Consider the following 17,777-nt stretch of genomic DNA (forward strand, 5'->3'; position numbering starts at 1 on the left):
TGTTTTGGTACATTTTAAAACCTTAAAGAGACGTGCTTTTGGGAGAAATTTATATAAAAAAAAATTACTATGTATTTTGTTATTGATATAAAACATAATCAATTCTGCGTTGAGAGTTTTTTTCAGGTCTACTTACTCTCCTAAAATGGATAACGTATAAAACGGTATGAATGTGAATGTTTGCGACTAAGAAGCTGTAATTAAGACACAAGTGCAAAGCGATGCCAAGCAAAATTAAAACAATGCTGTCCCAGTAAAGCTTTAAATAGGCTACGCCAAACTTTCTATTTCGCCATTATTTGTAATAGCAGAGCTCATTTAGGCCTTTAATGTAATGGGGGCACACTCAGCGGCCAAAACAGTGCGTACTAAAAAATGTGAAGGAACTTTTATTAATAAATCAACCGTCTTTTGCGTTTGTAGTTTTGGTTGGGTCCGTTTTCCTGTTGTTTTGAATTTCAGAAATTTTTGTATCCATTTACTTATTTTCTAGTACGGGGTAATACTGCTTTGGATTCCCCTGTACAGCCGTGTAGTCTGCTAAATCCGATCGCAAATACAGTCTGCAAAGCCACAATAAACACAGAAAACAAGAGCTTGGGATTATGGTTATATTTGCAGAGGTCTATATCTACACTCTATAATTAAACTCGTAGGCTACAGTCAAAAAAAGGAGAAAGAAAATGTGCACAAATACAGCTACAACTATCACAAAAATACAAGACAGACATGTCGACCGCAGATGTTGCTGTACAAAATACTACACCTGCACAACAGCGTACAAAGAAAATAAACATGAAAGAAAACATTCACAGCATAAATTATGGTTTTTGTGAAATTCAAAGGAATTCAAGTATTCTCTTTCTCCGGACAGTTTAAGCGTATCCAAACTGCGCTTCTTTAATTTCTTTTACAAAACCACATATCTCGAAGTGAAAGCAAAGTGTAATTCTCTCCTTAGAGGTTTTCCGTTTTCTTTTTTCTTTCTTTTTTTCCTACTTAAACGCTCGACACATAAATGTACACTAAAAAATAATATTCGGCATCAAACAGTCTGGAAGTTAAGGTTAATACAAAAAAATCCAACAAAGGTGATAAATATAAGGAGGAGAGGGGCGCTTGTCGTGTGTTTTGGTGCATCTGTGCTGTCCATTAGACTAGTGGTTATTGTTGGTTGTTGTGTCACTGTAGTCCACATTATTGGTCTTTGCTGTCGGTCTTTTCTTTGTTCATCTTCTTCATCTTCATTCTCCGGTTCTGAAACCAGATTTTGACCTGCCTCTCAGTCAGATTCAGCACTCTGGCGACCTCGTATCGGCGGTCTCTTGTAAGGTACATATTGAACAGAAACTCCTTTTCCAGTTCGAGAGTCTGGTACTTTGTGTAAGGACATCGCTTCTTCCTTGTGGAGCGGGCGTGTATCCAATTTGCCACAGGGTTATCTGCAAATACAAACAACAGCAATGATAAAGACAGAATAACAATATAAAGCTAAATTGTGAAACAGATGACATCAGCATTAACTGTTCGGCCTTTAAAAAAAATAAATTGAATGAGCCCCTGGATTTATAGGAAATCTGTGGACTCATCAGAAAGTGCAACAAACTGAAAACAGTGCCAAGGCACACACAAGTTTGGGTGTACGTCGTTAAAGCTAAACTGCCAGTTAACATTTTAAGGAAAGATTCTCAGTCTTACACTTTCCAAGCCTCCACTGATTTGCTTCCTTGTCCCCTTAACTTGTGAGTAACACCGTCGTAAAATACTCAATGCGCTTATTCACTTTATTGGCCCATAAAATGGCCCGTGGTTCAAGCCTTTACAGGTCCGTGGTGAAAGTCCTCGAGTATGTCCCTACATTCCTCAAGTTGTCTGAAAAAAAGAGTCATGTGAATTTGTTTTGGACCCAGAGAAGAGAGCAGATAGTCATATGCATGCATCTCTTCACTATGTGAGAACCGTTTTTATTTCCTTTTATTCCATCTGGGGGTCAAACAGAGCCAGAATGTGGCTTTTCCACACGGAAAGGGCCCATCTAACAATACAGGACTTAAATTCGGCTTACAAGGTTTGCTGTGCCATCTTTAATAGCACGGGGTCAACATAAAGTCGTAACAATGCACCATATGACGAATATGGATTCTTAAGTGAGTTTAGGCCACCTTTAGAACACCTTGCATGTGTTTTAAGCTTATGCAACATCCTCCCAAATTCAACGTCTTCCTGTAGGTTTGAGTCCATGTTAACAACCCCGTCTGGTTTTATTGCCCCAATATTAGCCCAGAAGCATTTGTCTTTTATAGTTCCTAAAGCTTGCTCCCTATAGCAAGGAGCGATTCAGAGCTGAGCTGAAAGGAAGAATGCAGCAGTTTATAATTTTACTTTTAAGCAGGACGTTCAAATGGCTCTGAGCAAAAGCATATTTAAAGCTATCCCAAAAAAAAAAAACACCCACCGGGTTGTAAAAAGATCGTATAGGCGCATGAACTTACTCGGATCTAGCTCCGGTTTCTCATCTTTATGTTTTCCTGAAGCCATGAGCTCCGACTCAGGAGAGGGGAGATTCTGCTGCGTCTTGTCTCGCGTGTCAGTGGATGAGCAGTACAGATAATCCGTGTAGGTCCGTCCGCTGGAGCCGAGACACTCGCCGGCTCTGTGTTCTTGAAATGCATCGGGCTTCAACCCGTAGTGCCTGTTGTTCCCCGGATAGCCATGGAAAGGCACGGCGCCTGATATCGGCTCCAGCCATGACCGCACATATCTCGAGTCTGTGCCTAAGTGAGGTTGGTGACTGTATGGATGGTAAACCACTGATGACTGGGAGTGTACAGGGGCCCAGGAGGTGGAGAAGACGGGTGGCTTGGGTGCGAAGCTGCAGGAAGGATAGTCAGCACACTCCGGTACTAGCGACGTCGGACGAGGACCGGCTGGGTGCGAACCGGGCGCCGAAAAACGAGTTGCAGTAAGGACATCGTCGTTTTCATGGTTGATCAAGGAGTCCACATAATAATTACTTATGGGACCCGTGGTCGACATGTCGAAGCTTCACCGACTCTTTTACATGCATCCGATTATTATATGGAGTGTATGTGTACTTTTTTTTATCTAGCCATAGAACAATCAAGGCAGGTAATTATTTCTCAACGCTTCCCGGGCTGCTATTGGCTGCCTCACCAACACGTGATTATATTTACCCCCACAAAAATTGTACAGTGGATCAATGCGCCACTTATCTTGGGATACCAGTACACATAAATCGGATTAAAGAATATAATCTTTTACTATTTTTTCTCGGAGGCACAGAGGCAATTCCAAAAACTATGTTCTTTCATGAAGAAAATACGCATTTGTAGTTCTAGTAGTGGATCTACCTCTAGTCGCACAACAGACCTGCGCACATTACGTCTAAGAGCAAGGCACTATTTGATGGTGTAATCAATCTTTGTCTGGCAAAATCTACCGTAGCGCCATGCTGTTGCAAGGGATAGTATTACAGCAAAGTGTTTACCGAATCGTTTACTCTTATATCTTTATCAAACCACGCTTTAAAGCACGTTTGATAAAGCGGAGGTGTTAGAGTTTCCTGCGGCATGAGGTTTATTTCTTAGGAGAAAAGCCTCCACGGTGGCTAGATATAGCTGGATTGGATACTGGAGAGACTGAATCAAAAATACGAGGATGTAGCATACGCCACTAATAAAGTTTGCACTGTTTTAACGAGGATACAGCAAACATTTCCTAAATGGGATCTGCAGAGATAGGAGAGGTGGGGATTCAGATTCTTGACAAGCAGCCCACTACGGCGCGCTATATTCGGCTAGTGACCGTTCATGTTTTTATGCCCATCAATAAATTTTAACGAGGACCATTTGATTGTTCATAAATGTGTCGTTAATAAGACTGCATCCGAGTTCCTCGCTCAACATTAAACCGGCACCACCACCACCACTATGAGTATCTGAAACAATTCATATGAAACAAGAAGGGCCGAAGACAGCAGAGCGGACTTTGGAAGCAGAAGAGGTAAAATGGTTCATTAAAAGGCTAACTGTGAAAGCTTTAATGACAGGGGTAATGTTACTGTTGTATCCAGTGGCATGAGTCTGCTGTTTTTGCCCTGCAATGCACATGGGTAGCTTGTCAGTTAGCAGGCAGTGAAACAAGAATTGATTCTTAAATAGAGATGCAGAGACACAGCAAATAGAAGAGGATCAACTATACGGTGATACAGGAGCAACTAAAGTAGCCACCGGCGTCATACAGAAGAAAATATAATGCATTTGCGGAGGGTGGATGAGGTAGATAGTATAGATGTTGAATTATTAATTCCTAAAAGCTGCACACGTTCCAGTGTGTGTGTGTGTGTGTGTGTGTGTGTGTGTGTGTGTGTGTGTGTGTGTGTGTGTGTGTGTGTGTGTGTGTGTGTGTGTGTACCCACACTGTTATATTTTGCCCATATGTTGTATTTGGACTATTTAATCTGTTTTATGCAGTATTTATTCTTTTATGTGCAACTGCAGGTTTAATGTTTCAGATAATATCGTCTCTGCTGTGGACTAGTTGTTTATAAAAGGAATTGAACTGGCAAAAAAAAGGTTAACTGATTGCAACCTTTAAGACAAGAAATCCATTTTGGGACGTGCAAAGCTGACAGTTATGTGCAAACGAGAAAATATGTGGTGTGGAAGAACAAGTCACACTTCACTGTGGCAAACATTATCTCAAACTGGGCTAAAATACAGTTTCATGCACTGAAATATACGAAACAAGAGTTTAACAACAAAGAAAGAAAGAAAAAAGAGCGAAAAGAATGATTGTAATAAAATGATAATTATCCCAATTTGCAACATCTGTAGCGTTGGCGTTTAAAAACGAGCCTTTGGCCTTTGTCAGCGCCAGGCTAAGGAATAAACGATGTCGGTAATTATCCTAGATCAGCTAGAGTCAAAATACAGTTTTACATTTGTTGATTAACCGACATGATATTCAACATTTTGGCTTCGTGGTGTAAAACAACGTGCATCAAATCATATACGCAGTAGGAAGTCCTACGTTTGTGCTCGCTGCTGAGTTCAGATTCAACCATGAAATTTAAAAGACCAGACGGCGGACCTTAACCCGGATAACTCCAAACGGTGTCCTGGTGTGTGCTGATGAATGCGCAGCTCTGAGCCTAGTTATTGTTCACCCGCAGGTTAATCGAGACAAAGAAATTTACCAAATGTGCTAATCAGTTCTTTTATTCATTTGTTTTTCTGGAGGTTTAACATTTGCAGTCTGCTGATTTCAGATATTCCCAGTATAATGAAATAGTACTCGAATATATCCTGTATCGATGTCTGCAACAATGCACTAATATCATTTTTATTGTTTTGAAGTGTGCTTTTGTTTCCGTGTGTGCGTGTGTGTATGTGTCATTAATGAGAAGTAACTTCTGTTCAATTATCTTCCATCATCCATTTCACTCTTGTATCCGTCTTATTTTGCAATAAATAAAAAAGTATTTTTTATATAAACCATTTGTTGTTCGTCGTTTCTTTTTTCTTTTGATGAATGTCTGTCCTTAATCTCTATTCTTCCAGGGCACAACTACACTTGCAGCTGAACCAGCTGATAATATACTGTCGCAGAAAATCCCCTTTTGTTGCATGACCAAACACTGTCCTACTTTAGTTCCATAACATTTTATAGAGAAACACAACCTCGTGTAGCAGAAGTGACTGTTTTTGTTGAACACGTGCACTCTAAAATCAACAAATCAAGAGTGAAACTTGACAAATCAAAAGTATACGGCTAAAAGTTTAACTGGAGAAAAATACAGAACCGTCTGTTTGGCTTGTTTATGGGATTTGTAGTCGTCTGTGGCACAGTTGGTTTTATATCTGAGGTTTCAAAAAATCTCATATTGGTCTAATAACGATTTGTAATCTATGCAATATATGACACTGTCTATTACAGGGAGTCTACGTTTTCATTTTACTACAGTCGTTTGTCCTTCTGACATGCAAAATAATTTATCCAAAAAACGGCTTCTTGAATCAATGATGACAATAGACTAACTATAACTCCGCCAACATATGTACGTCAGATTCTGACATGTATCACTTACACACATTTCCCATGGACAAAAATACACACAAATACAGGTGTTGTAGCAATTTTCAAAAAGCCTATTTGTGCCGCATGAACCAAAGCGTGTGTTTGCAGTGCACTGATGCTTCTTATTAATACGGACTCACAGTCATGTAATCAGTGTTTGCTCCGTCAAAATAATCTTCGCGCCCGCGTTTTTAATTCAGCAGCCACCTTTCACCGTAAAAAATGATTGTAGATGAATACAGCAACATGCTTCTCGTGATAATATTAGAAGGGGAACTTCAGCTAAGATCATTAGTACACTTGCATGAAAATCGCCGTGTGTGCGGATTGCGAATTTCTCTGTAAGTGTATCTTTATAAACCCGCAAGGCTACTCAAGCTGATATCACACCCAATGCTTATTCAGATAAACTGACTCATCTTGATTGTCAAGTGAGTCAGAACTCTGTATCTGAGTCTGCTTTTATCAGCAAAACCGGTCCGGGGAAGATAATAAACATGGATACGAGGTGTGCGTTGGAACATGACTTTCTTTTATTAGACATGCCAGTGCCAGAATGGAAGCGCATTATTTTTCCTGTTTAGAGCAGAGATACTGAAAGTAATTATTCTGTCAAATGAATGGTAAGAGCAAGATAACTACTGCAAAATTGACAAGACATCACAAGACATCACAAGTTCTAACTCACGCGCGCGCGCGCGCACACACACACACACACAAATACGAAATAAACGCGTCTCATTTCTCTTTTCCAAAATTAGTTAGTCACGTTCAAATACGACATCTAGGCTATGTTATCTGTTTAAACTACACATAAAGATAATTCAAAGAAACGTTAACACAATGTGTTCATAACGCCCCAAACGCTGAATATTAAGGACCACAGAGTTGTACTATGATCTACTGAAAGGCCAAAAACTACAATAATAATTTCTCCTCCTGTATTGGATGGAAATCCCAAGATAACCGCTGCACGCCAGTGTTTCAGAGAATCAATAAATGACATTCTTATTCTAATAAATTAGCTTTAAAAATGTATTTCAAACGCATTTTGTGTCAAAACAGCCCGTAAAGTGATCAGTTCTGAAGCTGATCAATTACAGTGCTGGTGAGCAGGCCTGTGACAGTTTGAATTTTTCGCGCAGTTAATATATAAAACAGCGTAAGTCGCTTTCTCTCTCTCTCCCCCCCCCCCCCCCCCCCCTTTTTCTAAGGCCACGAGTGTCACTTATTTACAGAAAAATTCTATTCTTATTGAGGCTTTCCTTTATAATCCATCCTGAGGCTGGAAAGCGTTCTCAGTTATTAAATGTCATTCAACAAATCCAAAAAAGGCGCATTTTAAGAGTCATTCCTGCACCGCACAAATTGGCAATAGAGCAGTCTTCACATTTTCCATTCCAAAGAAAGAAGGATAACACCCCTTCTGAATTCAAACCCTAATCAATCTTCTTGGTAAAATGGTAAAAATAAAATAAATTTCGAAGTGCTACTTTTTCCTCTCTATCATAAAATAAACATAATGAATGTGGAAAATGACAGTAGAAAAAAGGTAAAGGGGGAAACAAAGAAAGAAAGAAAAGCTGTTAGCATATTTGGTTCATGTCTGATCATGCCAGCAGCAGTGAGACATCTTGAGCTGTCCCAAAGGAAGCGGCTGTGTAAAGGCTTCAGTTCCTGTGCGCAACTACAAAGTGGAATAAATTACTTTATGTGTATATGGTTTTAGGGTGAATCTGTGCAGCTCTCGGGGCTGTTTTCGGCGCTGTAAAGTCTTTGTCAGTGGTGCATTCCAAGAGAGACACTCATTCACTGAGCTGAATGAAAGTGACTTTGGATTCCAGACTGTCTCTTCCACTGGTGCTACCGCTACAAGGAGGGGGCTGAGAAAACAAGGGGAGATAGTGACTAGCATAAACACTGGACTGCCTTTCCAAAAAAAAAAAAGTGCTTGCAGAATAAGCAGCTCTTTCATCAATAAGTTATTGTGTTTCATTGACCGCTGACGTAAGCTAAAACCCCTTTCCTGACAGATATCTAGTCATTTTTGAGAGTTTCTTTTCTATTGTCCTTCTCCCCTTTTCATTAATTTTAACTATGATAAAACAATGTTTATTACAAGACATAAAGTTTTGCCAACTATCGGTGACCGTCAGTGAGTTTAGATTCAAACATAAATATCATTCATTTCTAAATTCACGCTAGAAATGAATGGTTACTCTGATAATTTAATTAATTTAAGTGCCATTAGTCCAAAAATGTACACTGAAAGTGTTGCGGGTCGACTCCAATAAAGATATAATGTGTGCCCATTATGTTTTGGAAACTTAGCCACAACACATAACAGATGAAACCGTGTAAAACCCAGGATATTCTTCCGCATAGTGGTCCGTGGAAAGACAAAATAAAGTTTCAAACATTTAAGTAGAACCAGAGGAAACACAACTGAAAGACATAAAAGACCCAAACACACAAAGATTTTTGTAGGAATTTGTACTAAAAATGTAACATTTTGAATCTTCAATGCAAAATGTTGCTAACGGAGCGATTGTTGTTTGTGTGTATTCTAATGTTTTCTAGTAAACAGTCATCAGTAGCTATTGCTGGAAATGACAAAGTAGCTTTTTGTGTTGACGTTAGGGAGCCTATCGCTGCAAAACCTCCCAGCAAATTGGAAGTTGGAACTGAACGGCCTTTTGGTTTTAAACACTTAAAAGAAGTTGTGCATTAGCAGAAGAGAGAGCTCAGATGAAGTCATAGAAGTGTCATTAGCATAAATGTCCTGTTACACATTTAATTAGTTAAGTCCGCGACATATCCAGCCACCTATGTATCCATGTCTCTTTCTATCTCATCATAAAACAGCTGAAACAACGAAACCTAAACGGACAGCCAGTGATGACAGATGCACCACTACGCAGTCTAAAACTTTACCCCATGTTGTTTACAACCTATTCTCCTTCTGAGAGCCTCTGGGAGGTTTTACAGCCCACCACAAAAATAACAGCAAAGAAAGAAAACGTCTCTGTCCAAGGTATTGCAACTCAGTTCATTTACAATGCCATTTGCGGGGACCTGTGTGACTATAGGGGGTAATTCGGCGGAAATTGTGCCCTTGATGAAGACGAACTGACGTAATCAAGGCAGTTTCTTGTTGCCGAGCCAGGAAGCCAACCCCAACAACATGAAACTACCTAAACCACGCTTCAGCTTCGCGCAAAGGGGTTTACAAAAAATATCCATGGAAAGGACAATGCATGAAAAGCCAAGTGGGGATTAACACTATCCAGCACTAAGGGAAAAGGCGAGTATGATACACACTGTGGTCTGCAATCATGCTGCTTTTTACGCTGCCTGTAGACACATTAGATGTGCCATGACTTTTAATTGTATCGTCTCAAAAACCGCATCCATCTAATTTTGCTACTCTTCTAAATTCATAAATATTATTGTGTCAGCGCAGCGTAAATTTAGTCCATTCGTTAAGTAAACATAGCCTAAAAATCCAGTCCAGCAAATCTCCAGAGCTAATCCAAAAAACAAACAAACAAAGAAAACAATCAGCAACCAGCATCGTGATTCGAGAAAGAAACTGAGTAGCAATCAGCAGCACGCTGAAACAACTTCATTCAAACTACGGACGCGAGCAGGCGTGCACCGTGCGTGCCAAATGAGCTGTCAGGCAAAGTTCTCTGACAGATGCGCCACACTTCCCGAAACAGGAAATAAAAATATTACGTAAAACCGGGTCCTACCTTCACTTGCCTTCGGTAGACGCCTTCCAGATGCGCTTTGTTATCCACGTGTTTGCCGTGACGCTTGTTATTATTGTCACTGGAGCCGTCGCGGTCGCTGTCCTTTTATCCACCATCCTCCTTATCTCCTGCGCCCATGAAGCTCCACTATCCCCGGGGTGGAGGCGCCTGCTCCTGCCAGCCCAGCGCCTCTCGGCTGGGTCCTGCACACTGCAGTCTCTGCTGTGTGGATTAGCCCTCCTCCACACACACCTTTAAACGCATCTTTACTGCTGCAGCACATTATATTTGCAGATCATAAAATCCACCCCCAACGCTTTCCAGGGCGAACCTGACATTAGAATTTTATGACCTTGACTTACTGTGGTCACCTGGATAATATTTAAATCAACGTTATGGTCTCTCACTTCTATTAAAACTGCCATGATCTCCTTCTCTCATCCGCAGTGTCTCTCCCTCCCTCTCATTTTCATTGCTATGCTAGGGGAAGGACAAAGTTGGAAATAGCTTTTTATCTAATTCGCCCTCCTTTCTTTCTTTTTTATTGTTTTGGAATCGTTCGCCATGACATAGTTTAATATCATCGCGTGCATGCACATTACACACCAAGGAAGAAGCAGCAGCACAAGTGGCATTTCATTCATTGAAGCTCAGCAAAATGAAACCGCTTACATGCCACTAGTTATTTATAGACTGCGTGAATGTCGCCTCCTCTTTTCCTTTGGTTCATGTTATATTACAATTAAAATGACAAGCTAATAGCACCTTACTGTCCGCTACAACTGTTTACCTGGAAAGCTCAGGTCTGGTCTGCAAGTTGCAGCGTTTAGATCGTTCATATAGGAAGGCACGATGTGTGCACGTGTGCTTAGTGTGCACATAAGGAGAAAGATCACTAAATAATTGCTGGGTGTATCATTTATAGACACATGCATATCTGTTGATATCTTTGCCTGGGCTGTCTGTGTGCGTGATTTGGATGTAATGGATGTGATGTATGATGTGTGTGTGTGTGTGTGTGTGTGTGTGTGTGTGTGTGTGTGTGTGTGTGTGTGTGTGTGTGTGTGTGTGTGTGTGTTAAATATCTGCTCAGGAGTAGTTGTAGACTGCGCTCTGTTCCCTTTCTCGGCTCTCCCTGTTTAGCTTCTTGAGCTTCATGCGTCTGTTTTGGAACCAGATCTTGACCTGTCTGTCGGTCAGGTTGATACTCCGGCTGATCTCCAGGCGGCGCTCCCGAGACAGATACATGTTGAACAAGAACTCCTTTTCCAGCTCCAGCGTCTGATGCTTTGTGTAGGGACAGCGCTTCTTCCTTCCACTTTTGGCTTTTAACCAGCTTCCCGTTGTCTTTTCCGCGGACAAATCATCTAGCGGAGCGAGAGAAATAAGACAGTGAGAAAACAGGCGGCCAAATCCCGACATTTTGCGCGGAGATCTTCAAGGCGTTGATCAGTACAGTAGATGCTAGGTACACGCCCACATCTTCTAAATGCACATTCAATACCGTTCAAAGAAATCCAAATTAGTAGTTTAAGAGAACAGCTTCACCTGGGTGCTTCACCTCCGCTCTTACTCGAACAAATGAACTACATCGAGCATCGCACCTTTTCTAACAACTCCTACTGCTTGCAAATTGCTTCTGTAAGATGTACAACTATAATTAGATGGAATCAAACGAGGGTGTGCAGACACTTCCTTTGTCTATGTTGGACCTCAGACTCCCATAAAACTTTATTACCTTTGCACACCGGAGCCAGATATATTTTTTATTTTTTTTTAGCTTCATCTTAAAACAAGAGGCGGTCTCTGCAGCATGATACCAGATTTAGGGGGGGGGGGGGGGGGGGGGGGTAAGGACAAAGAAACAACGCATCGAAGTACCAGCAGCGGAAAAAATCACACTGCTGCGCTGCACACTCACTTAATTTCTTGATTAGCTCGCAGACTCTAGGGAATAACCCCCCCCCCTCCCCCAACGCCACACACGTATAAACACAGGCAGATTATTTTAATAATTACCCTAATGTGAACAGTCTCTGTGTGCCCAACATTTAATCATTACCAAAACATTTAATTCCGTAATTTAATTCTCACGAACACGCGCAAACACACAGACAAACACACACACACACACACACACACTCTCCCCCTCCCAAATCCAAATATACACAAACACAGACCCTACAGCATTGTCCAATTAAATTAAAAATAAAAGCATAGTGTTGATCTTCATCTATAAATAACAAGGTGAAATTCACTTTAAATAAGCTAATGAAAAATATGTAATAACTTTAAGATTCATTACGGGTGTTATACCAGTGCCATTACGACTAATACTACTAATACTAATGCTGCTGCTATTACTATAACTACTAATACTACTACTAATAATAATGATAATAATAATAACTAGAAATACAAAAAACGATCAACAGATTGTGTTCTTACAGAATTAATTTACCTCTGCATATTTTGTCAAATATAACGTGTCAGCTTTCTTTCCTGAAAAAGCAAAAGTATTGTCCAACGTGTTCTTTTAATTGTTTTACGTACACCGTACAATTAGTGGCCTTTCATGAGCTTACATTCTGTCTATTATTATTATTATTATTATTATTATTATTATTATTATTATTATTATTATTATTATTATTATTATTATTATATCCTCAATAATTTGGGTCGAAAAGTTTAAAACTTTGGAGACAACCCGTACAATTTAATACTGCCTCAATGCCGGAATTTTGAGGTATGAAATGGTGCTGTTACTTCTGTCAATAAATAACCAGAGCTTGTATGAAAGAGAGAGCGGCGGCGGAGGGGGGGGGGCTGTTTATTCTAATGATAACTGCCCATCTCACGTTGTCACATTAATGGAACTGTGTTAAATGCCACGAGCACCGTACCCCCTCCTAGGCCAGGCTATCAAATCCCCATGCAGACCATATGACTGATATCAAACACAAAGCTACATTAAAGTTATTAATTATTGCATCTGTGCGATCCTTTTAGTAACACCGTCAACAACCCGCCTGCGTGTGCGCGTGAGCATTGTACTGACACATATGCACGTGTCTGAGTTAAAGTTGGGGGTGGGGGGTGAGGTGGGGTGGGGGTGGGCGTAAATTAGCCTTCTACCTTTTAATTCCCCGTCCGAGATATCTGTGCAGCTGTCACTCTTGGCCTTCTCTTCCTTCCTGCTCTGACTCTCCTCTGTTTTGGAAAGCTCTCTCGCTGTCTCCTTCGCTTTGCTGCGACTTATTGTCGATTCTGCTGATGGTTCAACAGATGTCGCCAAGTGGGTCAGAGAGAAACTGGAGGGGAACTGCCGACCATCCTGTGGCGGCCTCTCTCCGCTGTACACCTTGAAACATCCGCTGGAAGAGGAGGCAGTTTGCTGAGGCCGGCAGCTATTGTCCCCAAGCCGGATGTAAGTGGCTGACTCTGTTGTCTGTTTCCCCTTATTGCTGTCATCCTGGTAGAGGCAACAAAACGCCTCCTCTTTGACGCTACCCATTGGAAACGAGCAGGGTTGTAAACACTGGGCAACAGGTTGCTCGTCCCTGGAGGTTTTGGAGCCTGGGGTCCATGTGGCCAGTTGTGTTGACAGGTAGGCCTCATCCTGGAAGCCGCTGAGCGACACACCGCCCGGAGTAAGAATCTCGTCTCCTTTCGAGAGTGAAGACAGTCCAACCTTCCCACTGTTTCTCATCACTGAATATCCGTACTCTGCAGCTGAGTGGATGTACATTCCGGGGTTGCTGGAATAACTGTCACCCCTGAAGGAAGATGATCCTCCCATTAAGGAATCCATGAGGAAGTTACCGGGAGCTATGTTATTCGGACATGACATTTTTGCATTTGGTAACACAGTAATCGTTTGGTGTGTTCCACTGGTCTAAACTACGGGATTCTCCGGGAGAAAAATGACAGTAGGATGCTGACATCTTTTGGAGGGGGGTGCAAAAATATCAGTAACATAATTATGGATGCTCGGAGACATGTCATGTGAGTTTCAGACCAATGGCTGCGTGGAAGTGGCCTTGATGCTCCAGACTGACGTGACGTCAGCGCGGTCAAGTTGGGAAGAGTAAGGGTTTTTTGGTAGAGCAAGAGCGCCACCTAGTGACCATCTGGGGGTCAGACCAGCAGGCCCATACCAGGAAGAACAAAGGACGGCAGCTCTTGCTGCAGTGATTTTAAAGGCTCTTACTACGTGGCTTTTGGATGTTTTATTTCTAGTTCAGCACAAACTTTTAGATGCTTCAAAGCAAATTAACTCAGCCATGCCTCGAGTTTCTGTTCGCCTCGGAGCTTATGCTGTGGAGACGAAGCCGCCTGGATTTGATCCAAATGGTACAATTTGTGTATTTTCTTTTTGTTTTCTTCTTTTTAAAACTCCAACCGCTTTGTTGTTGTCACAGGTTTAGCGAGAAAAGCTGTAAGCGGGAAAGAAGATGTGTTGTTTTCTTAAACAAAGCCTCAGCAGGAATGAGGACATTTTTTTACGGTGGGAAATTTAAAGAAATAGTACAGATGAATGTGTGGAGCAGCCCAAAAAGTAATTGGCCAGTAATCTTTTTCTTTTTGCTTTTTTTCCTTTTGATCTGCTTAATATAAAACTGTCATCTTTTGGGAAAAGGCTTTTTGACTGATTGTGTAGCATTACCACCATAATTTGTATTCTCTGATTATTAATTTGGATTTGTTTTGTATTACCATTGTGCTCCAGCTGAAATGCACCAGAATTCATTAGACTAATCATAATAATAGTGCCACATCTTTTTAAAGCAATTGGTCAACTTCAAGTAGACTGAAATAACCAACGAAGCAGCACTTGGTTGTTTAACGGGGTGTCGCCTTATAATGTGTTCAACTGTACGGGGAAATTGCAAATGGATGGCCTACAAGGATATTTATGTTGTGGTGTACAGAATTATATTAAGTGTCTTTTACGTATATATAGCCTAATAAATAGGTATTTGCTTACTTGAGCACATATAGTATTTCTATAAATGTTTCAATTCCTTTGCACATGTTTGGTTGTGTTATTATTAGTACTTTAACTGTTTTTTTAAAATAGTTTGTTGTTTTGCTTTGTTTTTATTACCATTATTATTGTCATCATTATTTCACACGCGGAGTAGCAGTGGAAACAAGGATTTGAAAATAATTTCCTCTATTCAATATGAGCTTTGAAAGTGTTTACGCACAGAAAGTTTTTTTAATGTGATTTTGTTTCTTCTGTCCTCAACGCTAGATCATGTCTAAATTATAATAACAGTTATCATGTAAAAAGCATAAAAACATGGGGAAAAAACAAACAACGTTTTATTCAACAAAGTAGAATAAAACGGATATAAAACAAATATAAATGTAGGCTGTTGTCCAACTTTCATATCACGTAATTTAAAGCCTACATTAAAAGTCAGAAGAACAACAGCGTTATATTTTATACCCACTGGATTGAAACTGAACCGTAGTTTAGCTAATTGTTGACTTTTCCTCGTTAACATAGAAAAGCTGGCTAGAACGAGTTAGACCTCAGCATATTTTGTATTTCAGCAACTGTAAAACTTGGCTGCTAAAGCAGGCTATGTTTAAACGCTTTAAAATGTTTCTTAAAATGCTTTAACCACGGAGACGGTTAGCCTGCTTGTTTACTCTGTGAAAGAAAATGCACGCGAGGCTGTTTCCAGTTCAGAATCATTTCCAAAGGCAAGGGCAACATATTTTGTATCACTTTGCGCTTTTGGTTATGTGTCGGTGTGTAATGTGTATAAAATGAATACACACACACACACACACACACACACACACACACACACACACACACACACACACACACACACACACACACATACATACATAGTCAATGTAGGTGAAATAAATACTCAGAGTAAATGATGGTTGTTTTGTGTGTTGTTTTTTTTCCAAACACGCGCCGAACACAATCTTGGCCGTGTGGATACATTACTGTAGTGAACGTGTTCATCAAACACCACAGCATAAACAATACCCTGGTGTTTGGCAATGAGGAGACAATATAGACAACATAGAGAACGAATAGAAATGTAGCCAATTTTCACACCTAAAAATTGTGTAACAAAAGCAGGTTTTTGCTTCATAGAAGGACACAACACCCACACGTTATATTGTCAGCTCATTTCACAAAGTCACACCACTGACAAACACGCACAAAAATGCTTTATGACACATTCCCACCTAGCCCGCAGGGTAACAGCGACTCAGCACAAAGCCTGAAACAGTCACGAGTAAAAGCAAATTATATGCGCACTAGTTAGATTTAATAACAGACGCATTTCACAAAAGACGCAAAGAAACCTCACAAACCTGGCAAAAGTGCATACTGGAGTGATATATCTGAAATGATAAAGTAAAATGACACAACGCCTGTTGTTATGGTAGTACCCAAAATGTGTGCTGGGATGCCACAGATGGGACAGTAATGTGCTGTTGCAGAGCTGCCAGCAGCATGGAAAATGTGCAGTGATTTCAGAACAGAAAAACACGAGCGTATGACTTGATTGTTTTTTTGTTGTTTATATTTTTCTTACAGCAGAATGCACATTCACCCTGCACATGATGGCAGAAGAGCTCCACTTGAAACAATCAGATTTGCGTGACTGTGATTATCATAAGCTAGAAGTGAGGGGAGCTAACTGTTGTACTTGCTGTAGAGTCCAAAGATTGCGGTAGTTAAAGCAAAGCTATGTAGCAGGGTTATTATCCCCACCTTTATGCTTTTCTTAAAAAGAAACTGAAGAAAACTTTCAATGGGCATTCATTCTTCTCTGCTTCCATAACAGAATGTTGTTTGTTTATACAGATCCATTTCTCCCATGGAAACGCGAGAACCACCTTATTTCCCAATAAGTGGTCCCTGAAAATTTCTGGATTTTTTCCTTTTTCCTTTTTTTCAATTTTTTTCTTTTTTGCAAGACGCCTAAAGCCGGTTTTGTTGTCTGGCTAAACATTTTGAAGAAAAAGCTGCCCCCCCACACACACACACACACACACACACACACACACGCACTTTACTGGCACTGTTTTTTGTTTTGTTTTTACCATGGTCTTTACACTTGTCTAAATTTCAGCCAGCAACCAACACTACTGCAATAATTTATCGTATAAATTATTGCAAACCTGGAGGTTGTTATGATAATGCCAGCAGGTATGGGTGGTGAATGCTGCGAGACAGCCTACATGGTAGTGGGTTTCCTGCACTAATCAGGAGCCACTGGGGCGACATAACTAATTTGCTCCTGGCGGCCACTTTAAAATATCTTTCCAGTTGCAAGTAGGCAGGCTGTGCTTTGTGAGCTCTTTCATGCTGTTGTCCACTCCGTGGCTAACTTCAAATTTATGGTGCCAGGATCACGCAAGCGCTTAATTAAATAGCAAAGCGATAACCACCATCAAAGTACAGCAGGATTACATTATTACCTTTTTACCGAATACCTTACACCAGATGCCATGTGCATGGGATTTAAACTTTCGATAAGTTTTACCAAAACTAATTTTGGTGACAACAATCCATAAATGGCAGCCTACAAAAGCGCTAATGTAAATGCAAGCTAGTTGGTTGCAGCAATAGGTGCTCGTTTTACAGCGACGAACTGGTTTATGGCCCAATAGAACCGGTTAGGTGCTGAGATGTAAGTACAACATCGTAGTATAAAAGCATTCAATAGCCTATAATCACTTGATTAGAATTTGCAGGAGGCGGGTAACAAAATACCGCCAAGTATACTTACAAGAAAAATAAAGCAAATTTAAAGTCAGAATAGTTTAGAGATGAAAACAGCAACAACAAAAAAACAAATGTCTGCCTTAAATTTGTAACAAAATGGAAGAAAAAAATGAACCAGAAAGGAAAATGTAACCGTTTTTTCCCTGTAT

At 40.5% G+C, this 17,777-nt stretch overlaps 3 protein-coding genes across 3 annotated transcripts in view; all 3 read right to left on the minus strand.

The window, feature by feature from the left end:
• The window catches only part of LOC146683951 (homeobox protein Hox-C4a), a 43,749-nt gene extending 32,908 nt beyond the window's left edge, over nt 1-10,841 (minus strand). The window contains exon 1 of the mRNA XM_085442850.1: nt 9,855-10,841. The gene's annotated coding sequence lies outside the window, so the exon portion shown is untranslated. The remainder of the gene's footprint in view (nt 1-9,854) is intronic.
• On the minus strand, nt 604-3,167 carry hoxc9a (homeobox C9a). Its single transcript, XM_085442854.1, has 2 exons — nt 2,493-3,167; nt 604-1,442 (listed from the first exon to the last, which is right to left on the minus strand). The coding sequence occupies exons 1-2, from the start codon at nt 3,034-3,036 to the stop codon at nt 1,198-1,200; spliced, it is 789 nt and encodes a 262-aa protein (XP_085298980.1). The 5' UTR covers nt 3,037-3,167; the 3' UTR covers nt 604-1,197.
• A 43-nt stretch (nt 10,842-10,884) lies between the features above and the next one.
• On the minus strand, nt 10,885-13,773 carry hoxc10a (homeobox C10a). The gene is made up of 2 exons (XM_085442847.1): nt 12,993-13,773; nt 10,885-11,221 (listed from the first exon to the last, which is right to left on the minus strand). Exons 1-2 carry the CDS (start codon nt 13,705-13,707, stop codon nt 10,944-10,946), a joined length of 993 nt encoding a protein of 330 aa, XP_085298973.1. The 5' UTR covers nt 13,708-13,773; the 3' UTR covers nt 10,885-10,943.
• Between the last annotated feature and the right edge of the window lie 4,004 nt (nt 13,774-17,777).

Source organism: Copadichromis virginalis, linkage group LG20 (assembly GCF_057382275.1).
Source record: "Copadichromis virginalis isolate Kocher_CV1m ecotype Utaka linkage group LG20, C_Virginalis_male_GT1.1, whole genome shotgun sequence".
Lineage (NCBI taxonomy): Eukaryota > Metazoa > Chordata > Actinopteri > Cichliformes > Cichlidae > Copadichromis > Copadichromis virginalis.

Bases quoted from the DNA above. Each gene is read 5' to 3' on its own strand.
- hoxc9a (XM_085442854.1), bottom strand. From the start codon at position 3,036: ATGTCGACCACGGGTCCCATAAGTAATTATTATGTGGACTCCTTGATC. The intron at 1,443-2,492 runs GTAAGTTCATGC...TTGTATTTGCAG, and splicing joins GAAACCGGAGCTAGATCCGA to ATAACCCTGTGGCAAATTGG.
- hoxc10a (XM_085442847.1), bottom strand. From the start codon at position 13,707: ATGTCATGTCCGAATAACATAGCTCCCGGTAACTTCCTCATGGATTCC. The intron at 11,222-12,992 runs GTAGAAGGCTAA...TCGCTCCGCTAG, and splicing joins CTCGGACGGGGAATTAAAAG to ATGATTTGTCCGCGGAAAAG.